The following is a 27821-nucleotide window of genomic DNA, read 5'->3' as shown; positions in this document are numbered from 1 at the left end:
ACCCCACTCCCCCACCCCCCTAACACACTTAAACCACCCAGCCTGTGGCCTTTTGTCAAGAAGCCCGGGCAAACTGAGCCATAATCAGAAGTTTGCTTCATTGATTCCAGAAGTTGGTTTGGTTAGTAATTAAACAAATATATACTTATTTTAAAATTTGTCATAAGTTCCTTTAAAAGGGAGAAGGAATGGGTGCTTCTTTTCCAGAAGTCCTGAGTTCAATTCCCAGCACCAAAATGGTGGTTCACACAGCCCATGACTCTAAGACTAAGGGATCCGATGCCCTCTTCTGGTGTGCACATGTACAGGCAGACATAAATCCATAAAGTACATAAATCTTTTTTTTTTTTTTTTAAGTTTCAGGGTGGAGGGGGAGGAGGGTCAATGAAATTGAGACAGAAGACAAAACTGAGGACTGCCTAATAACTCCCAAAATATTCTCACTGTGCCTCTTCAGTTAGGAAAAAGCAGTGGTGGTAGTGAGGGGTGAGGGGTGGGAGAGAAAAAGAGGAGGGAGGGACCCTGATGTCCTGATTTGCAAATTAAGAGAGTTGGGCTGGGAGGGCGGGGCACGCCTTTAATCCCAGCGCTTGGGAGGCAGAGGCGGGTGGGTTTGAGGCCAGCCTGGTCTATATAAAGTGAGTTCCAGGGCTGCTGTTACACAGAGGAGTCATGTCTGGGGAAAAAGATAAGAGAAAGAGATAGACACAGAGACACAAAGAGAGAGGCTTGTCAGCCTTCCAGCTCCATAAAGCATTAAGTTTAAAATGTTCTGCATTCATTCCCTGAATATCTACTTGCCACCAGGACACAGCAGTAAACAAACCAAACCCCACTATTTACAATCTAGCGAACAGGGGTTGGGGATTTAGCTCAGTGGTAGAGCACTTGCCTAGCAAGCGCAAGGCCCTGGGTTCGGTCCCCAGCTCCGAAAAAAAAGAAAAAAAAAAAAGAAAAAAAAAGAAAAAAAACAATCTAGCGAACAAAGACTAAGGACCAGAAAGATATGTGTGGAACTAAGTATTAGAATATGCAAAGGAGACGAAAGGCAACAAAGTAATAAAATTGACTAAAAACAGCCTTTCACCCAATCCTCAACAGAGAGTAAAGCCCAAGAAATAATTGAAAGGTGAAGGGATGCGCGGCTTGGCCACCTTGGCGCCTGCGCACTGAGACGTCGTGCAGAAGCCGGCTCGCGGCGTCTCGGAAGCGCATGCTCCGGAGCGAACACCGGACGTTGGAGGTGGTTGGTCCGTGAGAATTGATGGAGGAGATTCGAGGTGAAGCGGGAAAGCACGTGGTGAAATATGGTCCCGAGAGCTTGTCTAACTTTACAGGAGCAGTGGTGACGGCCGCAGGCCCGTCTGGCGGAGCCGGGGCTCCCCCGGAACGGCGGGGCGGGTGGACTGCGCAGGCGCGGCCCGGCCTGCACGGGAACCCGGACTGTCTTGACCCTACAACTGAGGTGTAATCGGAATACTCATTAAACATTCACCCCATTTGCCAACGGCTGCTAAGTGCGTTGTCTTAGAGAGCAATAGGAGCTCTGGTTTTCTTAGACTTTAAAAAAACCAGCCTTGCTACCAGCCACGCTGTTGTCGCTTAAGAATGAGACCTTTAGGGGTTGGGGATTTAGCTCAGTGGTAGAGCGCTTGCCTAGCAAGCACAAGGCTCTGGGTTCGGTCCTCAGCTCCGAAAAAAAAAAAAAAGAATGAGACCTTTAACGACCTAGAGTCTTAGGGTTGTTTGTACAAGAAAACTTGAAGTCAGGGCCCGACCACCCCATACCATTACTTGTTATTGCTAAACTATGTTGTGGGGATATAAAAGATCGAGAGTATCAATATAAAGGAATATCAGTAATAAGGGCATTTCAACAAGCTATCAAGCAACACAGGAGGCTACACAAGTCTCAAATACCCAAGTTTTGCCTCTTCCCATCCCCCAACCTCTTCCTGATAAAGTAATGCAACGATAGTAGTTGCTTCTTGTGTCTCCTTGATAGGTTTGACTTTTTAATTCGTACCATCGTTTTGCCTTCCTACTTACAGCGTCTTAGAACATCAAAAGTTTTTCTAAAAGCCGTGGTTAATTGTGTAAAGTATAAATGTTATGAAACTATCTTGGACTTTTTTCATGAATAATTTCTAGCTAGTGTTTCTTAGCTGAGTTTAATTTAGCCATCTGTTTTTAGTGAAGTGCTTAGAAATTTGAATAGTGTCTTTACGGGTCAGCATCCAGCATAATTATAATTTCACTTTAGGGCATTCATTTTAGGAACAGCGAAAATGATGAAATTATGAATGCTTCTTTGGAATTGAAGTCCGTTATACAAGGCATGAGTTTTACGCGCTGTCTAGAAACCAGAAGTCTACCTCTGTTTCACATTCCGGTTTAGTACTTTATTTACCTCAAACTGTATGTAGTTCTTTGTAATCGTCGAGAGAAGGGGGATGGGGTGGGAGGGGGTGGATGCAACATAACTGAGGTTTAATAGAGTGCGTGCCGTGTTTTGTTTTTCCATAGGTGGTTATTTCCAGTCAGAGAAGGAAGCCGGTGTCTGCTGCTCTCTCTGCATGTTTCCCTGCCATGATCAGGTGTCTGTCAGATGAAGTACAAGCCAAGTTGCGTTCTGGTTTAGCCCTAAGCTCCTTAGGCCAGTGTGTTGAGGAACTTACCCTTAACAGTATTGATGCTGAGGCAACATGTGTGGCCATCAGAGTGAATATGGAAACCTTCCAAGTTCAAGTGATAGACAACGGACTTGGGATGGCGGGGGATGACGTGGAGAAGGTGGGGAACCGGTATTTTACTAGTAAATGCCACTCAGTACGGGACCTGGAGAACCCAACGTTTTACGGTTTCCGAGGAGAGGCCTTGGCAAGTATAGCTGACATGGCTAGTGCTGTGGAAATTTCATCCAAGAAAAGCACAACATTGAAGACCTTTGTGAAGATGTTTCAGAACGGAAAAGCCCTCGCCGCCCGTGAGGCGGACTTGACCAGACCGAGCGTGGGGACTACAGTGACGGTCTATAACCTGTTTTACCAGTTTCCTGTACGGAGGAAAAGCATGGACCCTAGACTAGAGTTTGAGAAGGTTAGGCAGAGGGTGGAAGCCCTCTCACTTATGCACCCCTCCATTTCTTTCTCTTTGAGGAATGACGTTTCTGGTTCCATGATTCTTCAGCTCCCTAAAACCAAAGACATATGTTCTCGGTTTTATCAAATTTATGGATTGGGCAAGTCCCAAAAGTTAAGAGAAATACATTATAAGTATAAGGAATTTGAGTTTAATGGCTACATCAGCTCTGAAGCACACTACAATAAGAATATGCAGTTTTTGTTTGTGAACAGAAGACTAGTTTTAAGAACAAAGTTGCATAAACTTATTGACTTTTTATTAAGGAAAGAAAGTATTATATGCAGGCCAAAGAATGGCTCTGCCAGTAGGCAAATGAATTCAAGTCCTCGACACCGTTCTGCCTCAGAACTCCATGGGATATATGTAATCAACGTGCAGTGCCAGTTCTGTGAGTACGATGTGTGCATAGAGCCAGCCAAAACTCTGATTGAGTTCCAGAACTGGGATACCGCGTTGATTTGTGTTCAGGAGGGAATAAAAAAGTTTTTAAAGCAAGAAAAATTATTTGTAGAATTATCAAGTGAAGATATTAAGGAATTTAATGAAGATAATGGTTTTAGTTTGATTGGTACAACACTTCAGACACAGTCTACTCATGAGAAGTGTGACCAGAGCAGTTTCCAGGAAGCATGTAATAATATTTTGGATTCCTATGAAATGTTTAATTTGCAGTCAAAAGCTGTGAAAAGAATAGCTACTTTAGAAAATAGAACCACACAAAATTCTGGCGATTCAGGAGCTATCAGAAAAAAGACAGAGGACTCATACACTTATGAATCAGATGACCTGGGCCATAGAAAAACGGTAGAGTCTGCGTTATACAACAGCGACAGTGCTTACTTAGGATCAAGGATGTCAGAAGAAGACATAGCCAAAACATCACACGCTGGAGAAAATGAGAAATGGAAAAAATCTTTGTTGGAAAATAGGACTTCAGAAAGGCCACATGAAACCAGTCCAAAAATGTTTTCAGGCCCCATTCAAACTCATCATCCCCTTGAGGAGAGTGAGGCAGATCTAGAAATAGAGACGAAAAGTAGTACTGTTAATGTCATGGCTGCCAACATTCCTCCAAATAGTGAAATCCAGAGTCAACTGGAGCAACTTGAAGACGCTCCTGAAGTGGGGTGCCAACCTCTGCCCTTTGAGACAACATTATTAAGAGCACAGGGTACTCGGAAGAAGGCGGAGAGAAAAAAGGAGCCCAGTGGCCATGGAAGAGTGAATGTTTTTAGTTATGGACAGGTTAAATTGTGCTCCACTGGCTTTATCACTCATGTGGTACAACGTGAACCCGCCAAGTCACCTGAAACAGAACAGTCGTTTAAAAATTATGCTCGGCCTGGTCCTGTAAGTGCCCAGGAAGCATTTGGAAACAGAACACACCATGCAAGTGAGACTCCAGACAGCAGCGGTTTAACGAGCACTTTAAGTAAAGAATCCACTCAGCCGCCCCACAAAAGATTCTGCAGAACAAGTACAGCTTATGGGACAGAGAACAAACCTGTAGCAACAGATGACAACTTGGCCCTTTTTCAGAGAAGCCGTAAAGAATCACACACAGATTGCTTTTTGCCTGATACATCCTCCTTTCCGTGGTGTAGAAACGTTTCCGGTGGTTGTGAGAAAATAGGTAAAATGGGTTCCTTCAAACACGTAGTCCGTAGGAAGCTAAGCTTGCGTTCACAAATAGGGTCTTTAGAGAAGTTTAAGAGGCAGTATGGGAAGGTTAGCAATTCCCTAGCTGCAGAAGAGGACAATGACACTGACGTCAGGACCCATCTTGAGCCTCACAATGAACCCGATGTTCTTCTGAAAGATAAGAGCCTCGCAGATATGTCTGATGGTGGTGAGATCACTCCATCAGAGCACAGTGATGGATGTCAACCATTACGTCCCATCCTGTACCCAGAGACACTTTCCAAAGAAGATCGCTTAGAACAGAGGCCTGGTTTGAGAGAAAGTCCTATCACTCTGGCGGAATTGCTCCACTGTAACAGAAAACCTTCTGAGGTTAAGAAGTCCACTGAAGCCCTGGCTTCTAAATTATCCAGACTCAAGGATTCTGAAAAAGAGATGCAAACCATGGAGATGGCAGGTCCTGTTAGTGAACGTCCAGACTCAGATCCCAGTTGGAAAGACAATAGCCAGTGCGCTAGGCTGGACTTACATTTTTGTGAATTATTTAAAAATAAACTTGAAAAAACAGAGAGTGGAGTGCTTCCAATGCCAGATTCTGCCCCAGAGGATGATTCCATCAATAAAAACAGCGTGCTGTGTTCTAACAGTGTAACAGATGACAGGGAGAAACCAGAAACTTCCTTGCTGTTACCCTGTAGTGATTCTAAAATCAGCAAAGATTCCCATGTTCTTATCAGAGCCTCAGAGCAACAGAGCAGAAGCCCTGACTCTGCCAGCAGGGAGGTAGCGCGTCAGGTAGAAGATAGCGCCGGCAGCCAACGTGGAGTCTGTTCCCAGAGCCACGGATTTAAAGCAAGATCTTGTTCTGACAATGAAGAATCAAGTACGCACAGTATGGACTGGCAGCAGCATTTCGACGTAACCCTGGGAAGAACGGTCTACATCAACAGAATGACAGGGCTTAGCACGTTTGTTGCTCCTACTGATGACATTCAGACTCCTTGTACTAAAGATCTGACAACCGTGGCTGTGGATGTCCTACTTGGGAATGGTAAGTATGCAATATTCATTGGCGTGAAATGTTTTTTAAAAAGAGAATAGTGGCCAAGGAGCGATAAAATTATTGTTCATAGAGATGACCTCAGCAGATAGCACTGTAAGACTGTGTTTTATTGGTTTTCTTTGGCGGAGGGTGGTTTTGGGGTCGAGGAATAATGAGATAGGGTCTTGCTATGCAGTCCAGGGTGGCCTCAAACTCTTTTTGTAGCTAGTCTTGCACTCATGATAACTCCTGCTCCTAGATCCTATAGAATTAAAGGTATGTACCACAACACTCAGCTTCTGAAGGCAAAGTTTTAAGAACTCTACACTGTTCAAGGCACATGGAGAGTCACCGGGTTTAACAATAATTTAAATACAAGCATTTAGTAGAGACTGATAAAGATGTAAATGTATTTACATGTGTCTAAGATGTTTATGTGTGTAAGAGAGAGTGGGACTTCATTTTAATAAAATGGTACACTGTTAATGGCTAAAAGACCCACAGTTTTTATCCACCTTGTTTTTCCCTTCTTCCCAAATATACTTGTAGAAATTGTCCTTTAAGAGACAGGACAGCTTCCATTTGTGGCTACCAGCCTAAGGTTGGAAAGACAAGTTTCCAGTAAGATCTAGGTCAGTACAGTGTGACTTTCTGAGCTTCCGCTAGAATATAGGATTTGGCCAGCATTTTTCAAACTGTAGGCTAGATAGGTGCCTTCATAACTGTATCTTTCAAATGTATTTTACTATAATGCGTGTATCAATCCACTTGCTATGTTTCTGATGTAAGAAGTTGATAATAATGTGGCTCTCAGGTCACACCACAAGGCAACACCAGAGCCTGGTCTAGGACTTGGGGTTCTCAGGTTTCCAGCAACATTAAAAGTGACATTGTTTTGGCAGTGCGTTAGAGCCAGATGTTGGGAATCGGTAAAGCTGATTCCCATCTGGCTATAATCTCGGCTTTCACCAGTAGGATAAACATTAAATATGCATCCCTGTTAAAAGTCTCAAATGCTGTAAAAGAATGTAAATTATATGAATATAATTGCAAATTATAATGTCTTCTTAGGATAAATGTTTCTAGTTGGAGGCTCTGATTTACTTGAGGTTAAATAGATCTTTAGTGTTTCATGTTTTTTCCTTATGAAAGTCACTAGTGTGACTTCTGGAGAATTGAGCAGGAAACCCCTCTACCTTCAGTATTGTTCTCGAGACTAGCCAGTCGCTCCTAAGGCATCATTGTGCGCCTTTCCGTCTAGGTCATAGGTACTGGTTTGTCTGTGCCGAGCACTTATCAGAGAAGCATCTGAGACAGCGGCACCTCATCTTCCTGAAATGTAGCTGCTTCTGATACAGTGCCAGCAAATAACTGGATCTCGGTCAACTGTGGGGTGGTTGTTGCCAAAACAAAGGGGGGAATCCTAGCTGCCACATTCAACATAAACATCTGCTCCTGTTAAGTAGATTTCGATGTTGAAACTTCAGTCCACTCAGCCATCTGGATTACCGTATCTTGTGAACATTTGAGAATCCTGTTAAGTCACGTTCCAAATGGAAAATAATTTTGATATCAAAACAAGTTCATTGAAAAGGTGACGCCTCACACCCTCCATTCACATGGAAATGACTCTTTATAATGGGACAGGAGGACATGGCGGACCCACGCATGAAAATATAAACACACAATAAATTACTGAGGGACTCGTTAAAGCTCTGCTAATCGTTAACACTTGGGAGGTGGAGGCAGGAGGATCAGGAATTGAAGGTCATCTGCAGGTACATCTCAAGGCCAGCTGGGCTACGTGAAACCCAAACTTTACTATATAAGGGTAAACTTAGAGCAATGTTATGTCCTTAACCCACGGATTTGCTCTTTAAAAATGTCTTGTTTTTCCAGTGCTGGGCCTCCTGCATATTAGTTAAGCACTTGACCACTGAGCCACAGTCCAGATCAGTGTCCTTTTTTATGACTCTCACAGTGTTGTCTTAGCTAATGTCTTGCTCCAGTTTTGTCCTCGTCTCTTTCAAGTAATAGTTCTGTTATGTGCTCACCCTCCTTTTTTATTTTTATGTATTTGAGTATTTTTGGTTGCATGTAGGTTTGAACACCATGTTCGTGCCCCATGCCCATGGAGGACAGGCGAGGGCATTGAGTCTGGAGTTTTGGAACTAGAGTTAGAGTTGGCTGTGAGTCACTATATGGGAGCTGGCAATTAAACCCAGAGATTCTGGGAGTGCAGCTGCTGCTCTTAATCACGAAGCCATACCCCCGGCCCCAGGTTCCCCCTTTTTCAAAACTGTCTCTCTGGTTCTAAGACTCATGTGCTCTTCCTTCAGAAAGATGGTTAGAACTAGACAGTATCTTCCCAGACTGCCGTGTCCGCACCTCTAACCCGCTGATCCATCTTTTTGCACACCCATTTGGCATTTGTTGCTTGTTACACTGAGGGAGGTGGTTTCTGACTTCTCAGCCTTACAGTCTACCAGGGATAGCTATGTAATACAATGAAATCACGCTTACCGTAGAGACATAGGTTGTGGATCAGGGACACAAGTGGGGAACTTGTTAAGGCCGCAGCAGTTGTGGGGATCATTAAGCACAATTGTTTGTCTGACAGACTTTCCTGAGTAACTACACCTGGGAGGATATTTAGCAGTGAACCCCACCCCCATCCCCATCTGCTGGATTCCAGTAGCTGCACCATTTACCCAAAATATGACCATGAAAAATGACTCAAGACATTGCCTAATAATGCGCCTCCCACCCAGACAACTGCCCCCCTTCCACCACTGAGAATCACATCCATGAGTAAAGAAACAAGGCATTAATGTAAGTTAGCAGATAGTTTCACGGAAACTTCTGATTCTCTGTGGCGTGTTTAGTGGTCTGCCTTATGTCTTTGTTTAGTTTGTAGAGAAAGCCATTTTATGTCATCTTTAGTTGTTTACTTTTGAGTTCAAACCTGTAGGCTTTCCTCTTTCACTTAGGGGTCCAGTACAGGTGTCATCCTTTTAGAAGCGACCTTGTTCTTCCTTTCCTCCCAAGAGCTCAGGAAGAGAGGACCAGGCGGAGACACAACAGAGGTGAGTGATAGCAGAGGCCGGGGAGACAGTACACACTGTCCGCTGCGTTCTGAAGCTTGATCCACACCAGCTGTGCCTGAGGAGCCAGGCGCTCCCCACGGCGCTGTTTAACAACAGCGCTAAGTAACGGAGCACATGCGTTCACATCAGAAATTGCTTTTCCAGACTGGAGGTTCGTGCAGGGTGATTATGCATAGGCTATGGTGTCTGTGACTGCGGAAATGTTTTTTTATTTTTAAAGATTAAGTTTCTCCATATTTCAGTAGTTTGATCTTTGTAAAATTCTTTGGGAAAAAGGCTAGAGAAATCTATTATTTTGTTGTTTCTTAAATAGATTAAGTATATTTTTACCAAAGGCAACAAGAAAATTTGAATTATAGTTTTTTTTTTTTCTGGACACATACTTGGAAATATTCTTCCTTTTTTTTTTTTTCTTTCTTTTCTCTTTTTAGGAGCTGGGGACCGAACCCAGGGCCTTGCGCTTGCTAGGCAAGCGCTCTACCACTGAGCTAAATCCCCAACCTCTCTTCCTTTATTTTTCAAGACTTGTTTTGTTTCGTGTGTATGGGGTGTGTGGGTGTTTTTGCCTGCATGCATGTCTATGTGTCACATGCATGCAATGCCTTTGGCTAGAGGAAGGCAGATTCTCTGGAATTGGAGTTACAGATAGTTGTGAGCCACCATGTGGGTGCTAGGAACCAGGCCTGGGTTCCTGTGCAAGAGCAGCAAGCAGGACCTCTTAACCTCTGAGCCATCTCCCCAGGCCCCTTAAACATTGTTCTAGACAATTCGGAGAAAAGCTATGCCAGAAGATGCAGTCACAACACTAATTTTAGAAGTGGCATCAAGGTTGAGTGGCACACACACCTTTAATCCCAGTACTCAAGGAGCGGAGGCGGTCGAGTCGTTGTAAGTTTGAGGTCAGCCTGGTCTACATAATGAGTTCTAGGTCACCAGAGCTACATAGTAAGACCCTGTCTCCAAAAGCAAAGAAGAGACATCTGAGCAAATTCAGGAACCCAGGACACTCTGGCATTTGTGGAGTGTGGGGATTCTGTGTCTAATCTTTGGTCTTGAGGCTGTAGCTCAGGAGAAGAGGACAGTCACTCTCTTCTGGGCCTCGATGGCAGCTGTCCCCCTTCGTCCTAGATGCTGTGGATGCTGCTGCTGTCAGTGAACCACTTCAGTCTTTGTTTTCAGAATGGAGCAATCCAGTGTTTGCCCGATACCCAGAGGTAAGTCTGCAGGACTTTTTCATTGCCTGTTTTTAAATTTGAACTTCGTTTAAGCTGGGTAAGGGCATGCCTGAGTATATGAATTTACAATTATGAGTGGAAAGTAGGCAGATTTCCAGATGATTTACTTGGATATTAGTGTTTAATGAAGAGAAGAGAAGTCAGCATTTTGGAAAGGTCAGGAATTTTGGCTTAAACATGTACACTCAGTGTAAAGAGTGAATGTGTTTGTCCTGTCTTACAGGGTGGTAGTAAGTGCTTAGCATTCAACAAATGTCATTTCATCTGCAGGAACAGGTCTGCGTGTCCTGACAGTGTTCTTTCTTTGGTGTGTTGTCACGGCATGTTCTGAGTGTGGTAATGAGTGTGGTAACGGACAAGCGTTTGACTACTGATTCTTCACTTAGACGCCTTGAAAGACCTAATCATGGCACATAGACAATTTGTTCTGAAATAATGCTGGGCTTTGTCAGTGTTGATAAAAATTTGTTAGACAACTTGTGTTTTAGAGCCCTTGGGATCATAGCTCTCCTCCACCCATCCTGTGTCTAGTAGAATATATGAAAATGGTTGCTTTTCTTCTTTGCAGTGCTAGGAATTGATAATAGCCCTGCATGAGTTAGGCAGTGCTGTACCACCGGCCTATTTATTCTAAGCCCCACCCCCCAGAATGAGAATTCTAATGGACTTTGAAATCATCGGGTAAAACAGTTCCACAGAATTAAAATTAAGTTTTGGGGTTGGGATTTAGCTCAGTGGTAGAGCGCTTGCCTAGGAAGTGCAAGGCCCTGGGTCGGGTCCCCAGCTCTCAAAAAAAAAAAGAACCAAAAAAAAAAAAAAAAATTAAGTTTTGTCTTTCCTGGGTCTTTCTAGGTTGCTGTTGACGTCAGCAGTGGCCAGGCTGGGAGCTTAGCCGTTAAGATTCACAATGTTCTATATCCCTATCGCTTCACCAAAGAGATGATCCACTCAGTGCAGGTAAAGGCAACACTGAAAGCCGTGAAATGCTTACTTAACCTACACTAACTTTGTGAAGTTTAATTTTTTGTTTTTGTTATTTTTCAAGATATGGTTTCTCTATGTAGCTTTGGCTGTCCTGTAACTCACTCTGTAGACCAGGCTGACCTTGAACTCAGAGTTTGCCTCCTGAGTGCCAGGACCAAAGGTGTGCGCCACCATATCCAGCTATTTGATTTTTTTTAAAAATGAGACAAACTGGGGTTGGGGATTTAGCTCAGTGGTAGCGCTTGCCTAGGAAGCGCAAGGCCCTGGGTTCGGTCCCCAGCTCTGAAAAAAAGAATCAAAAAAAAAAAAAAAAATGAGACAAACTGTATTAGTCAAGGCCTCCCTAGAGGAACAGAGCTAATAGAATGAATACATACATACCTACCTACCTACATACATACATGTGTGTGTATCTGTGTCTGTGTGTGTGTAATTGACACAAGCTGGAGTTATCACAGAGAAAGGAGCCTCCCTTGAGGAAATGCCTCCATGAGATCCAGCTGTAAGGCATTTTCTCAATTAGTGATCAAGGGTGGAGGACCCAGCCCATTGTGGGTGGTACCATCCCTGGGCTGGTGGTCCTGGGGATGTAAGCCAGGAGAAGCAATCCAGTAAGTCACATCCCTCCATGGCCTCTGCATCATCTCCTGCTTGAGTTCCAGTCCTGACTTCCCTTGGTGATGCACAGTGATGCGTCAGTGTAAGCCGAATAAATCCTTTCCTCCCCAACTGGCTTCTTTACCTTCCTTGCTTCAAACCCTGACTAAGACAGCACATATGTACAATCATGTACGTGCATAGGATGGCATGCTATTCCAACAATGGTCCAGCTAGTCCAACAATGGCCATCTGATAGAATGTTGAGGAATACAGTAGTTGTTCAGTTCTCAAGGCTGGATGTCTCAGCTGGTCATCAGTGTACAACATAGTCCCGAAGAAGCTGGCCTAATGCCAGAGAAGGCATGACTTGCCAGCAGGAACCAGGGCAAGCAAACTTCCTCTTCCCGTGTCCTTTATGCAGGCAGCCGGCAGAAGGTGAGGCTCAGATCAAAGGTGGATCTTCTCTTTCAAAAGATCTGGGTTAGAAGTGGCTCACAAATGGTTTAGTTAAGAAAATTCCTCACAGGTGTACCAGTCTCTCGGGTTTTGGTTAATTCCAGATGTAGTCAATTTGACAATCAAGACTAGACATCAGGCATGGATTCCTTTGCTTTTAATCTGACCGGAACCTTAAATCATCATCATCATCATCATCATCATCATTATCATCATCGTCATCATCATCAATTTTATATTAAAAATAATTTTGTTTTACTTGTCAAGCCAGGGTTTCTCTGTATAGCTCTGGCTGTCCCTGGAACTTGCTCTGTAGACCAGGATGGCCTCTAATGCCACCATTTCCTGGCTGGAACCTTGAATTTTTACCTTGGGGGGGGGGGATCCAGACTAGTTTTAATAGCCAAGAAGAATACCTTTAATAGAGTGAGCAGGTTTCCAGGGGATGAATTATAATTCAAGCTGATAGTATCAAGGACTGTTAACATTTCTGCAGAGAATTTATATTTCAATTTTCTATTTTATAACAATATGAAAAATACCAAAAAATTATTTATAAATCAACATTGTTAACTGTGCACAAATACTCACTTGTAAGTGACCCTCTGTCAGGCTGCAAAGGCTAAGGAAGCCATAGACTAGGAGGTTCATTAACCAAAGGACCCGTGACCCTTGTCCTTTTCTGCTCTGTTCTCTGTACACAGCTCTGAGTGCCTCAGTCTCCTTGCCTTCAAAGTTGGAAACAAACTAGGACATTACGCAATACTAAACAAGCTCCTACCTGGGGGTTACAGGCAGGGACTACAGCAGGGGCACAGTTATCCAGAAAGAGACCTTAGGTGAGCATGAGCCTGGACAGAGGAGCCCCTCAAGGCAGAGCTGTTGGTGGCATTTCCCAGCTGCTCGGCTGACACGTCCAGAATGGCTTTCCCTGCTCCTCACAGCTGAGAATTTGTGTTTTAGGCCGTGCATGATGGCGCACACCTTTGATCCCAGCACTGGTGAGGCAGAGGATGGAGGCTAGCCTGGTCTACACAGAGTTCCAAGCCAGGCCAGGCTACACAGTGAGACACTGTCTTGAAAAAGACCAGTAATTAGTCCTGCTCGTTAGCAGTCTTTGGTGTGTTGCAGTCTCTGCTGGAACTACTGCAGAAGTGCCCTGTGACACAGGCAGCACCTGTCCCTTCCTGCCCTCCACCTGTCCTGCTTGCCCATCATTTTATCCTTCCTAAGAACTCCTTCATTGTCAGCAGAACCTTACTCAGTGTTTGCAAACAAGTCTTTGTTGTACTTACTGGGAGCAAGGCCACATAAGGCCACACAGAGCGCATGTGGAGGTCAGAGAGCAACTTGCAAGAAACTGTTCCCTCCACCAGGTGAATCCCAAGGTTGAAACTCAGGTATCAGGTTTGGGACAAGCACAGTTGCTTGTAGAGCCTTCTAGCTGGCTCCTCCACTGGGTCTTGGCTGTGGGTGCTAGCACGTGGAGTATTGTCTTAGCTCTTTTGCAGGCAAGCATAACTTTTGCTAACTTTTGGTTAGTGTCACATTACATATTTCCGTGAATGGCAGGTTCTCCAGCAAGTGGATAACAAGTTTATCGCCTGCTTAATGAGCTCGAGGACGGACGGGAGTGGCCAAGCAGGTGAGCATGGAGTTCTGCCTCACTAACGAGCCGCCTGGAGCTCTGATAACCGCCTTTTAGAGGGGTACAACAACCTGTGTGGGATACAGTTTAAAAAACAGATAAAGGGAAACTGACCTAAAGTGAGGAACTGAAGCATGTTTTAAAGTACGTGAGATGTCAGTGTGTTGACACACACGTAAATAAGATACTGTAAGTGCTTAGTCTTTGGAGAGGTAGCCCAGCATTGTCTCACATGCATGGTGGTCCTAATGCCTCAGCCTGATTGCCGGGGTGGCACAGGCCTGTCCCACACCACACCTGACTCATTAAACTATTAATAGTAGTTTACTATTAGCAGTAAACTTACTACTAATAGTAATTGCCTCAGAAGTGAAAATGAAGGTGGGCAAAGAGAGAATTTCATTTTCTACACCTTTAAAATATCTTATGTTGTAGACTTTTTAATGTGTGTGTGTGTGTGTGTGTGCGCGCGCGCGCGCGTGTGCATGTGTGTGATAAAGAGACAGACAGACATGTGGAGACCAGAGGTAACTTAAGTGCCTTCCTACATTAGTTTCCACCCAACTTTTTGAGGCAAGTTTCTTGTAAACCTGAGGCCTACAGTTTCTGCTGGACTGACTGCCCAGCAGAGTACATGTGCCTCTTCTGCCTCATCTGCCCATCCCAGCCTTCCCCATCACTGCAGATGCAGGTATGGGTGGCCACATTCAGGTTTTTGTGTGGACGCTAGGATCCAAACTCACGTCTTCATGCTTGCACAGCCAGTGTTCTCCACTGGGTTCCCAGCCCTCCAGCCCTGTGATGACTCTTAGGTGTGTATACACAGGTACTCATCTATACACATGGAGACTAAAGAATGATCCTAGGTGCATGTTCAGGATGCCATCCATCTCCTTTGAGATGGGTTCTAATTTGCCTGGAAGTCACCAGTTAGGCAAGACTGGAAGGCTAGTGAGCCCCAGGCGTCTTCTTGTCTCCACCTCTCCAGCTTTGAGATTACAAGCACATACCACCATACCAGGCATTTTTACATGGATTCTAAGGCTCTGACTCAAATCCTTTGGCTTGCAAGGCAAGTGCTTTACCCACTGACCCATCCCCCCAGCTCCTTGTACAATGTTCTCATCCATAGTAATAAGTTTATATAAATCTATGTAATGTGTTTTGCTAGGTTTATCAAGAGTATTTACAAGAATCAGGAGTCGAGAGAGATGGCTTGGCTGTGAGGAGCACTGGCTTCTCTAACAGAGGACCTGGGTTAGATTCCCAGCATCAGTATAGTGGCTTACAGCTGTTTGTAACTCAAATCCTAGGGGATCTGACACTCGGCCTTCTTGAGCACCAGATGCTTGTGGTGCACAGATGTATAGGCTAAACATGCATGCACATAAAGTTAAAAAGATTTAAACAGAATCAGTTCGTGACTTGCTCTAATGAAACAATAGTTCCCATATAAATCATCCAGCAAATATTATTTGTTTGCTAGGGACTTTACCAGGCTCTAGGGGTACAACGATAAGAAAGAATAGATATGTCAGAGGAACAGATAACCACACAAACATAAAAATTTGACAGTAGCTCTTAATGGAGAAGTAAAAGGTGGTGTAAGAGCTGACGTTGGGAATTTTGATTTTGTCAGGGAGGTCAGCAGACCTTGGCAGAATGGGGCTGAAGTATAAGCATGTCAACTAAGCAAGCAACTAGTAATTCCCTCCTTGTCAGGCGGAGGCAGGGCAGTAAGCCTGGAGATAAAGCTGGGAAGAAGTAGCAGCCAGACAGTAAATGTCAGCTTCAAGCTTTCTGTGTCTCAACACTGGCTGGAAACAATTTGTTATACCTTGTTGTTTTTAGGGCTGTTGTAGTTGCAGAATGGAGTCTTTGTGGGGTTCAGGATGCCACAGAGACAGGAAGATATCACAGTGCCTAAGAAATAATGGTTACCTAGGACCAGGGTAGACAAGGGGAAGTGAAAGTATGCGTCGTGTGGACGGACAATCCAGCATCTGGAAGCCCAAGGCAGGAGATGCAAGGCTAGATAGTGTATAGCTGTGCCACCATGTGTGACCTCATCTCAAACAAAACAAAGAATCAAAATGGATGCATCGAGAAAGCAGGAGATAAAGTCAACAGAGTTGTTGATAGATTGTTATGGGAGAGGAGTATCAAAGATAATGCCTAGTTTTCTGACCTCTGTGACCAAGTGGACAATGTTGCAAGACCAGATTAGAGTTGGAGCAGACTGAGAGGATAAAAATCACAAGTTAATCCAAACTCTCTTTGAAATGTTAAGAGGAGATGGCAAGAATGTGTTTGACTGGTGCAGATAGAGACTCGAGTGTTCTGACCAGGTGATAGACATTTGTGTTGTCTGCATAAAGTTGGTTATTGGTGACATAAGTTTTATCACCTAGAAATACAGAGAGTGAGAAACAACCCTGAGTCTAGAATAATTCTAACATGTAACAACAGCTGAATAGAGAGGCACCAGCAGGGGTTTGCAACCCCCTAAGAACAACAATACCAACCAACCAGAGCTCCCAGGGACTAAAGCACCATCCAAAGAGTACACATGGGTAGACCCATGGCTCCAGCTGCATATGTAGCAGAGGATGGCCTCGTTGGACATCAGTGGGAGGAGAAGCTCTTGGTCCTGTCAAGGCTGGACCCCCAGTGTAGGGGAATGTCAGGGCGGGGAGTCAGGAAGCTGTGGATGGGTCGGGGAACACCCTCATAGAAGCAGGGGGAGGGTGGATTGAATAGGGGCTTTATGGACGGGAAACCAGGGAAGGGGATAACATTTGAAATGTAAATTTAAAAAATCCAATAAAAAAAAAGAAGACACCGGCAGAAGAGGGGAAGAAGCATTGGCTAGAGAGAGAGAATGAAGGCTGTCGTACTGCATCTAGGACCTCATACCAGCTGCTGCTGCATGGGGCACTGTTCCGTTTTGTGACAGAGGAGACTTGGCACTGAGAGCGGTCTGACCGAAGAGCTGGAGCAGAAGCCATCGCTGCTAAGGAAATCTGAGCCCTAGAAGGGAGTGGCCAGCAGAGAGCGGGGAGTTTTCCTTTTCATGAGAATTTGAGTGCAATTACAGTTGTCTGCCTGTTCTGTGGTCTTACTTCCCTCAGTTTCAGTTACCCACAGTCAACCAAGGTCAGAATATTAAGTGGAAAATTCCAGAAATAAGCAACTTATAAGTTTTAGGTTTCACCCTACTCTGAGTAGTATGATGAAATGCCCTGTCATCTCACTGTGGTCCAGCCAGGCTGCAGATCACTCCTCTGACCAGTGTGTTCCTGCTGTGTCCCCTGGCTGCCTGATACTCAGCCCCTGCACACATTACCCGAGTAACTGTACAGTATCAAGGCCTTATGTCTAAGGAAAAGCTATTGTACTTAATAATGGCATAGCGTACGGCAGAAGTGATGTTAGCAGTTTTATTGTAGCATGTTATTGTCAGTGTGTTTTTATTTATTTATTTATTTTTTTTTAAATTTTATTTATTTACTTTATATATATGAGTAGACTGTCATCAAACACACCAGAAAGAAGAGGGCATCAGATCCCATTACAGATGGTTGTGAGCCACCATGTGGTTGCTGGGAATTGAACTCAGGACCTCTGGAAGAACAGTCAGTGCTCTTAACCGCTGAGCCATCTCTCCAGCCCCTTATTTATTTATTTTACAGTGCTGGGTCTCCTATCTAAGTGCTCACATCACTGCGCTACACCCGTTAGTTATTGTTAATTTCTTGCTGTACCTAACTTGTGAGTTAAACTTTAGCATAGATTTATAGATCTAGACAGAAACAGAGTCTGTTCAGGGTTTGGTACGGACTACCGGGTGGGTCCAGGGATTAAACTCGGGTCTTCAGGCTTGGCAACAAGTGTCTGACCTGCTGAGCCTCCTCTCCAGTCCTGAAGTTTTGGTTGCTTGAAATTCTGTGGCACCCAGAATGAGTGTAAGCACAGAAATTACGTCTTCAAAAAAACGGGAAACAACAAAAACCCACGTGTTAAACTTCTTTTGAGAGTTTATATTTATTGTTGGATTTGCTACTGAAGAGTCCTTCAGGTTCTTTTGGAAGGGTGTATTCTGAGACAGGGTTTCTCTGTGTAGCCCTGGCTGTCTTGGAACTTGTTCTGTGGACTAGACTGGTTTCCAACTCACAGAGATCTTACTGCCTCTGTCCCCCAAGCACTCAGATTAAAGGTGTGTGCCACCACTGCCTGTCCAGATTCTTTTCAGAATGCAAAGCCAGTATGCAAGAATTCTCTTGAGGCTGAGGATGTCGCTGTCGGTAGCATGCTTCCTGGCATGGATAAAACCCTGGGTTCAGTGCCCAGTACTGCATGAGACTGAGCATGGTGATGCACTCCTGTAAGTCTGGAACGGGGAAAGCAGCGCTAGCATCTTCCTCAGCTAAATAGCAAGTTCAAGGCCAGCCTGAACAGACTGTCAGAAACAAAGTTAAATGTATTCCTCTGAACCAAATGTGAGTGTTTTTATTTCTAGTCATAAATATGCAACCTATTCCTCAATTGACTTATTTTAATTTTTATATTTTCTTATTTGTTTTATTTTTTGCTTTTGTTTTTGAGACAGGTTCTTACCATGTACCTCTGGCTATCCTGGAACTCTCCATGTAGACCAGGTTGGCTTTGAACTCACAAAATCATGTGCCTCCTGAGTGCCAGGGCTAAAGACATTGTCACCACTCCAGTTGATTTTGACACATTTTAATTGGACATATACATTATTGCTCTAAATTGCAGTGAAACCAATAACTAATGATTTCTGCCTGCATTGAGATACATTTATTCAGTTATCCTTCTAAAGAATAAGTTTATGATATAGTTATCAAGTACCCATTATTTAAAATTCTATTTTGTGTGCTAAGAATATACCATGAAAACATCGCATAAAGCATCTATCCTGTTGTGATGTCAAAAGCATGGCTTTGGTGTGGATAAATCATCTTCTGTATTCTGCTTCATTCGAGAAATGAGACGCTCACAACACTGTCTAGACGATGGGAAGATGAGCGTCTCTTCTGCTAGGTTCAGGTCAGGTTTCACAGTGCTTCTGAGTTTGGTGATTTGTGTTGGGTATCAGGGCCACTCCCCTGAAGGGTATGGCCTGTTCTACTCTTTCACCCAGTGCTCATCAGAAATAGTAGCTGCTCTTCCTAGCCTCAAAGAAAGTTAACGTGGGGCGTTCCTGTGTTATAGCTGTTGTCAGAAGTCGCCAAGGGGCCTGGGGAGCCTTAGTACAGTGTTTGCCTCATAAGCAGGAGGACCCAAGTTCAAGACCCAGAACCCACATCAAAAAATTTTAAGATACTATGTTAGAGTATGGATAAGGAAATAAGAAAATAAGAACCCCAATTCCACACCCTTATCTATTCTTCAGTTTTAAATGCATCCTAATATATTTTACAAAAAATTTAAAGTCTATTTAAAGTTGGGTGGTGGTGGTGGCACATGCCTTTAATCCCAGCCCTTGGAAGGAGGCAGAGGCAGGCGGATCTCTGTGAGTTTGAGGCCAACCTGGTCTACAGAGCAAGAGCCAGCACAGGGCTGCACAGAGAAAACCCTGTTTCAAAAAAATAAAAAGACAAAAAGCTCCTATCTGAAGAGAACAAATGAAAACCAAGTATATGCTGGGTGGTGGTGGCACAGGCCTTTAATACCAACACTCAGGAGACAGAGGCAGGCAGATCTATGTGAGTTCAAGGGCAGCCTTGTCTACAAAGTGAATTCCAAGACAGGCAGAACTACACAGAGAAACCCCGGTCAAAAAACAAAACATGATACATATTTATGTAGATGCCACCATGAAATAAATTCCTCTGTTTGACAACCTCAAAATGGTTAGGATATTAATAAGAGAAAAAAATTTTAAAAGGCTGAGTGTACTAACATGAACTTACATAATCCCAGAGGCAGAGAGGTGGAGAAGTGGAGAGACAGGTGAGTCCCTGGCCAGTAAGCCTAATGGAGTTGATGAACTCCAAGCTAGTGAGAAAGAAGAGGTAGGGAGGTGTCCTAAGGAACAGCACCTGAGCTTGACCTCTGGCTTGAAAACACACAGGCACGCGCGCGCGCGCGCGCACACACACACACACACACACACACACACGCACACGCACACGCACACGCACACACATGCAGACCAGAAAGTTTGTGCGATGAGAAGCGTTGCTCAGTTGGTAGAAAGCTTACCTATCAGGCAGCTACAACTTGCTAAGTAGTTGAAGGCAAGGTCACTGTCTACAGGGTACGCCCCCAGCTAGCCTGCGATACCACGAATCTCGCCTGTTTCCTTTTTCTTTTAATCTTGGGCTTTCAGCTGTGAGTTTGATAGGATCTCCCCTAGTTTCATTTCTGTAGCTGATAAAACTCAAAGCACATTAGGGAAGAGTTTATTTTAGCTCACAACTCCAGATTACATTCCATCACTGGAAAGAAGTCAGGCAGGAATTTGAAGAAGCTGGTCACACCCCACACACAGTCTAGAGAAGAGAAATGAGTGTGTGCATACCTATGTCTGCTCAGCTTGCTTTATCTGCTTGTCCAGTGGAGGCCACAAACCCAGAGCACGCACGGTGCCCCATACTTTGAGGCAGCTGAACGAAGACATGGTGCCTACAGGCCAGCCTGCCCTGGGCCTGAGACTTCTCAGTTGACAGTTAAAACTGTCAGTGTCATAGGAAAATGGTTCATCTCTTAATAGAAATAGGAAAAAGACACTTTCTATTTTGATCAAATTCAAGAGAACTTTTATTTCAATATGATTAATAATAATGAATTATTTTGTCTGTGAGACACCCCTGTAAGTTTGACTTCCGAACCCTTTGCCTCCATGCTTGTACTTGAGAGTCTGAAGCCCTGCTCTTAAAAATGAGGCCTGTAATGGGTGGAGACATGGCTCAGGGGTTAGCAGTGCATATTCAAGAATTCTGTCGCCAACACCCACGTCAGGTGGCTCATAGCTACCTGGCTCTACCTCACAGGAAGCCCGTGGCTCCTCTGGGCACCCACTTCATGTGCAGTCATGTGCACTGGCACCTACACACAGACACAACTACACATAATTAAAAATGTTTTTAATTAAATTTTATCTTACTTAAAAATTTTATACGTATGGCTTTTTTTTTCTGTGTACATGCATGTGTGTCACATGTATGCAGTACATGTAGATACCAGCTGAAGGCTTCAAATTTGCTGGAAAAGGAGATCCAGCCGTGAGCCCACATCTTCCGGAAGAGCCGCAAATGTTCCTAACTTCTGAAGTGTCTCTAGCTCCCGGAAGTGGGGCCAGCGACAGGAGCATCCGCTGATCTTTACAATTGCAGAAGCTTGTGCCCTTGTTGACTTTTGTCCTGAGGCTGTTCCCAGGTGGCAGGTTCATCCTGGAAAGCTTGGGAAGCCCGAGACTGAGACAACCACACCCACAGTCCGGGAGTAGATGCAGTGAGGGCCTGTTTTTCTGCAACCAGGGAAGTAATGATTTTTACATCCTTACATGGTTAGGAAAAAACAAAAAGACGTCTTGACACAGCCACGTTCTATGCCGTTACTTCAGTGTCCATAAATAAAGTTTTATTGGAACACTGCTATAGGGGAACAGATCATCTGTGGCTGCTTTGGCTCAAAGCAAATAGTCGAGTAGTCGTGACAGCATTCATGTGGCCTAAAAAGCATAAAATATTTCCTTTCTGCCTGTTTGTAGAAAAAAATGTTCTGCCCTCTGATCTAAAGTTACAAGTACGTTCTTCTTGAGTTTCAGAGTAACTTGCAAATCAAAATCCTCTACTTACAATGTAGGTAGTGCATTATTCAATGACTTTATTGTAAAGTTGAATTAATAAAGGCAATTTTGCATGAATATTTAAAAATTTAACCTGAAATACAGATGTTACAGAGCTTTTCACCAGGGACAAATTTGGTAATTTATTGATAATTTCAGGGGTTTTGGTTTGTTTTTAGTATAGAGTTCAGTTGAGTTGGCTGTGATAGCACGCACCTTTAATGCCAACACGTGGGAGACAGAGGCAAGTGGGTCGCTGTGAGTTCAAGGCCAACCTGACATAGACAAGTTCCAGGCCTGTTAAGGCTAAATAGTGAGACCCTGTCTCAAAAGTGACAAAGCACAATTGTGTATCTTATGTCTGTGTCATTAAATGTATTGAGTAATCACCCTCCACACTGCATGATTCTTTTAATCTTGATCTGGAAACTTCAGAAATCCTGGTTGGTTTTGTAGGTGGAAACCTGTTAGTCCTGGTGGACCAGCACGCTGCCCATGAGCGCGTTCGTTTGGAGCAGCTTATCACTGGTAAGCATCTGTCTGCAGCTAGAGGAGGTTCAAGACTCCAGTGCAGTCGACACACCTACAAGAATTTTCTCTCACCATGACTGTGAGGAAGATGCATAGTATGTTTGAAAAATTAAGCTGAGAGCACCCAGTCTGAAAACCACTGAAAGACTGCAGGAGTTTGCTTTGCTATGTCAAACATGTGGGTCTGATTGACTTGCTCAGAGGTGCATTTCCTCTACATTTATCCTCCACCCAGACCTACAAAAGGACTGAGTTCATTTACTGTGTACAAGTATTGATGTGCTCTCCCAGCTGTGTGCTCTCCCATGCCTGTGTGCTCTCCCATGCCTGTGTGCTCTCCCAGCTGTGTGCTCTCCCTGCTGTGTGCTCTCCCATGCCTGTGTGCTCTCCCATGCCTGTGTGCTCTCCCAGCTGTGTGCTCTCCCTGCTGTGTGCTCTCTCATGCCTGTGTGCTCTCCCCATGCCTGTGTGCTCTCCCATGCCTGTGTGCTCTCCCATGCCTGTGTGCTCTCCCTGCTGTGTGCTCTCCCATGCCTGTGTGCTCTCCCTGCTGTGTGCTGTCACTAATCCTCCCTCACAGTCCTCAAGGTCCCATGTAATACTTTTGTTTTAAAATCTCAATTATTGGGGTTGGGGATTTAGCTCAGTGGTAGAGCGTTTGCCTAGCAAGCGCAAGGCCCTGGGTTCGGTCCCCAGCTCCGGGAAAAAAAAAATCTCACTTATTTGAGGATAAATAGTGTGATCACTGGTGTGATTCTAGAAGATACAAAAGGAAATGTGATAAAGCACCTCTACACCCTCGTATGACTTTCCATCTTCTCCCTCTCGGGGGCAGCTAGTACGAGTACTGTTTAAATAGATCAGCCTGTCATCATGAGACATTTGTCTTCACCCAGTAATAAAATACAGACAAGACAAAACAAAAGAATCAACCTCAACTACACGAGTTTCTCTGTGTAGTTTAGCCTTCAATGCTCCATCTTTTTTTTTTTTTTTCCGGGGCTGGGGATCAAACCCAGGGCCTTGCGCTTCCTAGGCAAGCGCTCTACCTCTGAGCTAAATCCCCAACCCCTCAATGCTCCATCTTCTTAGCTGTCCAAAGGTTGACGTTACATGTATGCACTGCCGTATCCTTTTTAAATTATTGGGAAAATCTTGATTCTCTTGATAAAGTAATGAACAGCCTTCATGTCAAAGAGTTAAGTGAGAATCCAGGGAGATGTTTCATGAACTGGAATGGCATTAATGTCACTAATATTTTCTTTTGCTTTATAAAATGAAGTCACAAGAGTTTGGAAAGATACAGTAAAAAACAGTGGGGAAAAATTACTTACTTTGAGTAAGGACTTAAATGTGAGCCCCCCTTTCATGCCTTTGGCAAGTGAAATACATTGGTTTGAGGACCGCATAGGTAGTGGTGCTGGTCAGTATTTGAGAGGCTCCAGAGGAGAATTCTAAGTCTCATTAAGCAGCTGGCAAAGCAAGGATCATGTTCAGGTCATTAATGCTAAGCAGATGGTTGTTGAAGTGTCTCCTCGCTGAGTTCTCAACTTTAAGAAGGCTGGTGACCACAAGAAATGAACTGGCTGTACAAAATTGTGAGACTTTTTTTTTTTTTTTTGTATAAAAAATTGTCAGAGGAAGAAAGGGAGATGGAGAGGCGTGGTCTTTCCATGCCTTGCCCAAGATCAGACAGAGCAGTTACTAAAGTGGTGGGCTGTGCTGTGGCCGTTAAAGACTGGCAACGAATCTTGGGCTAAGGAGGTCGTCAGAAAAAAACTTGAAATGCAAGAAATGAACAAATAAAAATTTTGGCTCATTCAAAGCAAACTTACAGATCAGTGAGATAGCTTAGCTGGCAAAACACTTCGAGCATAAGCCTGACAACCTGGGTTCAATCCCTGTCACCCACATGAAGGTCGAAGGAGAGAACTGATCCCCAAAAGTTGTCCTTCGATCTCCATGTCTGGGCCATGGCCCGTGTGAAGCACCCCCCCCCCAACACACACACACACACACACACACATCATAGACTAATTAATACTGTGGGGCTGGCGAGATGGCTCAGAAGTTAAAAGCAACAGCTGCTCTTGCAGAGAATCCAGGCTTCCCAGCACCAAAATGGCAGCTCACAACTGTGTACAGCTCCAGTTCTGCAGGTTCTGATGCTCTCTCCTGGCCTCTGTGGGCACAAGGCACACATGCGGTACATAGACACACATGCAGGCAAAACACCTAGACACATAACTTTTTAAAATCAAATGATGATGATTTTTTAAATTCATACCCTGACTCACTTGCTATATAAAGGGTCTGCACCACTCAAGAATAATACTGGCAAAGTCTTTTCAAAGACTGAGAATCCCTTCTGAAGGAACAGGAAACCATCGTGACTTACAGGATTGTATAGAAAGTATGCCACACGTCTGTGTTTCTGTGATCAATACCACACATGTCAATTGTAGGAACACTGCTTTGCTGGTGTGGATAGGAGTTGTTAAGTCTTCTATTTCTTATTTTGAAAAACTGCTAAAATGAGTCCAGTGGCTGACTGCCCCTTAGTTTACTGCTAGAATCCAGACTGCAGAACTGAACACTGAATACACTATGTAGTTCCGGGGAACTCTTGCCATGCCATGGCTCACCAAGCATCGTTATAACTGACTGGAAAGGCCTTTCCTTCTTATCGTGTTCATCTCTCTCCCAATAGATTCCTATGAGAAACAAGCTCCACAAAGTGCTGGCCGGAAGAAATTACTGTCTTCCACAATAATTCCTCCACTAGCGATCACCGTGTCAGAGGAGCAAAGGAGACTCTTACGGTCAGTAACATCTAAGGACATGATGCTGGTCTGTGAAGCTATACTGTAGAACCCCTTTGTGAGGTCTCTACATGAATGTTCCTGTTATTTTTCAGAGAAGGAAGCTGAGACAGGGTGTTGCATGGCTTACCCGAGGTCTTAAGGGTTAGCAGTAGATCAGACTCAGAGCCTGTCCTCTGACCCCAAAAGCCATTCTTCCAGCTATAGCATAGACACTGAGCATAGACTAGAGTTTCCCTGGTAATTTTTCCCAGCAGTTGGCTTAGAACACTCTTCTCATTCTTGGAACAGCCAAGTGTTTATGCTGTACTGTTTCTGAGAGCAAAGTTAGGGAAATAATTGCTTCCATTCTTCTTGTCTTGGTCCATTCTAGATTCTGCATTACCACAATCTTATTAGGAAAGAAGCAAAACACTGGGATACCAGGGTGGGGCAAGTCCTGGGGCAGGTCACAGGATGGGTCATTTTTCTGCTTCTGGGCAGTGTACGTTTTTACAAATGAAAAGCCTTATCTGTTCATTTCAGGCCTGGTTATTCACAGCTGCCAGTGCAGTTTTCCCTAGAGCATAATTCACTTATTTATTGCCACCAACTTGTCCCCAGTCAGGACATCTGGGTTCTTGGGGATGTTAATTACCTCTCTCTTTTAACACTGACTCAAAGCACTGTCAGACCTTTTCTTTTGAGCCCAACTCCTTTAAACGAAGGCCACAAATTAGTTCCTTAGTGAAGAACAAAAACTTAATAAGATTTAGAAGTAAATTGGTTCTCACAATAGAAAAACAGAAGGAAAAAGGTTACTATACAGTAGTCTTCCCTTACATGGATTTGTTCAAGGACCCCAAGTAGACACCTGAAGATGGCACTACCGAGTGAGGCCTGTGTGCATACTGATTGCCCTGTAGACTGTACATTACTAGCTATACTGTGGCTGTCGGATGTCCTGTAGCATTGCCAGGTTGTGCCGTGTCCCTCTTCATTATTCATGCTTTGGTACCTCCTGGCATCCATCACTACTTAATGTGTGTGGGAACATTATGGAATAAAGAGTCACTTCAGGGGTTGGGGATTTAGCTCAGTGGTAGAGTGCTTGCCTAGCAAGCGCAAGGCCCTGGGTTCGATCCCCAGCTCTGAAAAAAAGAAAAAAAAAAAAGAAAAAGAAAAAAATAAAAACTGCAGCACTGGGCTGGAGACATGGTTCAGTGCTTAGGAGCACTTGCTGCTTTTATAGAGGACCCAGGTTTGCGTCCTGGCCACCACATGCAGTCTCACAAGTGACTGGAACTCCAGTTCCAGAGGCTCCCGTTCCCTCTTCTGGACGCCACAGGTGCCAGGCAAGCTTGTGGTACACATACATGCAGGCTAGTATGCATAAACACCAAATACAGTAATAGATAATACATCTTCTTTAAACCGTGATCTGGGTCGTCACGTGATACGTGACTAACAAGCAGGCATGCACTGTGTGGGTATGCCAGACAGAGGATGCTCAGTGGGGCCAGCATGAGCCTTTATCATGCTTCTCAGAGCAGCGTACAATTTAAGTTTTATGGCCAGGGATGTAGCTCAGTGGTGGACCATATGCTTAGCATGTGCAAGGTCCCTGTACAGTCCCTAAAATGAAGTTTACTTCTGGAATTTTCCATTGATTTTTTTGGATCACTGTCAACCACCAGTAACTGAGTTCTTAGAAAGTAACTGTGAATGAGAATTACTGTAATTGGAAAGGAGATTTGATAATAAAATCCTAAACACACAAACATAAGGAAAACAATCCGACTTCCAAAGGTCCTAGCAGCTTGTGAAAATGATGGAGTGTTTGGAGCCAGCACCGGAGAGAGTGAAGTCATGCTTTTACATCTGGGGCTGTCTCCTTAGGTCTTACCACAAACATTTGGAAGATCTGGGCCTTGAGTTGCTCTTTCCAGATGCTAGTGATTCTTCGATCCTGGTGGGAAAAGTGCCACTCTGCTTTGTAGAAAGAGAAGCTAATGAACTTCGAAGAGGACGATCTCCTGTGACTAAGAGTATTGTGGAGGTGAGATCTTCTATGTTTGCAGACGTGCTGAGGCCACTGCTTCGATCTTTGTTTCTAGTCAACACATATCTGTGTTACATTCAGAGTGCCAAGTGATGGGAACTGACAGATGTATGACGTCACAGGAAGGAGGAGGGACACAGTTATAACACAGTGGAATGTGGAGTGGAGAGGTGTGTTTGGGAAGTGTTTAGAGCTACATGTGTGGCACCTGTTGGTCATCTCAGTGTGCAGGAGGGGAGGAAGGAACTTAAAGCTAACTAGGGTTTCACAGTGAGATTTTTGCCTTTAAAAAAGATTTTCTCTGTGTGTGTGTGCGTGTGTGTGTGTGTGCGTGTGTGTGTGTGGTGTGTATGTGTGTGGTCGGCTAGAGAGATGGCTTAGAAGTTAAGCTACTTGCTGCTCTTGCAGAAGACCTGGGTTCTGTCCCCAGTACCTATGTTGACTTACAACCATCCTTAACTCTAGTTCCAGGAGATCCACTGCCCTTTTCTGGCCTTCACAGGCACCAGGCCCACATGTGATCCACATACATACACTGAGGCAAAACACACAGAGGCAGCCAGATGGTTAAGGGTTCTGCAGCCAGGTCTGACCTGCATGCTGTGGGCCTACACGGCAGAGCTGGAAGACTGACCTCCACGTGCATACTGTGGCATGTGTACATGCATGCATGAACAAACAGATGCATACACAAATGATGAAATAAAATGATACACAAAAATCAGAAGATAGACTTAGTGACTAAGTTAGGACA

At 44.3% G+C, this 27821-nt stretch overlaps 1 protein-coding gene across 4 annotated transcripts in view; it reads left to right on the top strand.

Moving 5' to 3' along the window:
* Positions 1 to 1175: 1175 nt before the first annotated feature.
* Mlh3 (mutL homolog 3) overlaps positions 1176 to 27821 on the top strand; it is a 34881-nt gene continuing 8235 nt past the window's right edge. Inside the window, exons 1-9 of one of the 4 annotated variants that reach the window (XM_032908153.1) lie at positions 1176 to 1280; positions 2527 to 5836; positions 8818 to 8913; positions 10063 to 10148; positions 11022 to 11126; positions 13782 to 13854; positions 22130 to 22201; positions 24915 to 25026; positions 26905 to 27064. In XM_032908153.1, coding sequence (XP_032764044.1) covers positions 2590 to 5836; positions 8818 to 8913; positions 10063 to 10148; positions 11022 to 11126; positions 13782 to 13854; positions 22130 to 22201; positions 24915 to 25026; positions 26905 to 27064 — 3951 coding nt within the window. In that variant the 5' untranslated portion in view covers positions 1176 to 1280; positions 2527 to 2589. Of the gene's footprint in view, positions 1281 to 2526; positions 5837 to 8817; positions 8914 to 10062; positions 10149 to 11021; positions 11127 to 13781; positions 13855 to 16813; positions 17315 to 21053; positions 21764 to 22129; positions 22202 to 24914; positions 25027 to 26904; positions 27065 to 27821 lie in introns of those variants that run through there. The other 3 variants (XM_032908154.1, XM_032908155.1, XM_032908156.1) reach the window with 3 other exon arrangements.

This window comes from Rattus rattus, chromosome 7 (genome assembly GCF_011064425.1).
Source record: "Rattus rattus isolate New Zealand chromosome 7, Rrattus_CSIRO_v1, whole genome shotgun sequence".
In the NCBI taxonomy this organism is placed as follows: domain Eukaryota; kingdom Metazoa; phylum Chordata; class Mammalia; order Rodentia; family Muridae; genus Rattus; species Rattus rattus.
Note: the sequence above shows the minus strand (reverse complement) of the source record. Positions and strands in the feature narration are given on the sequence as shown.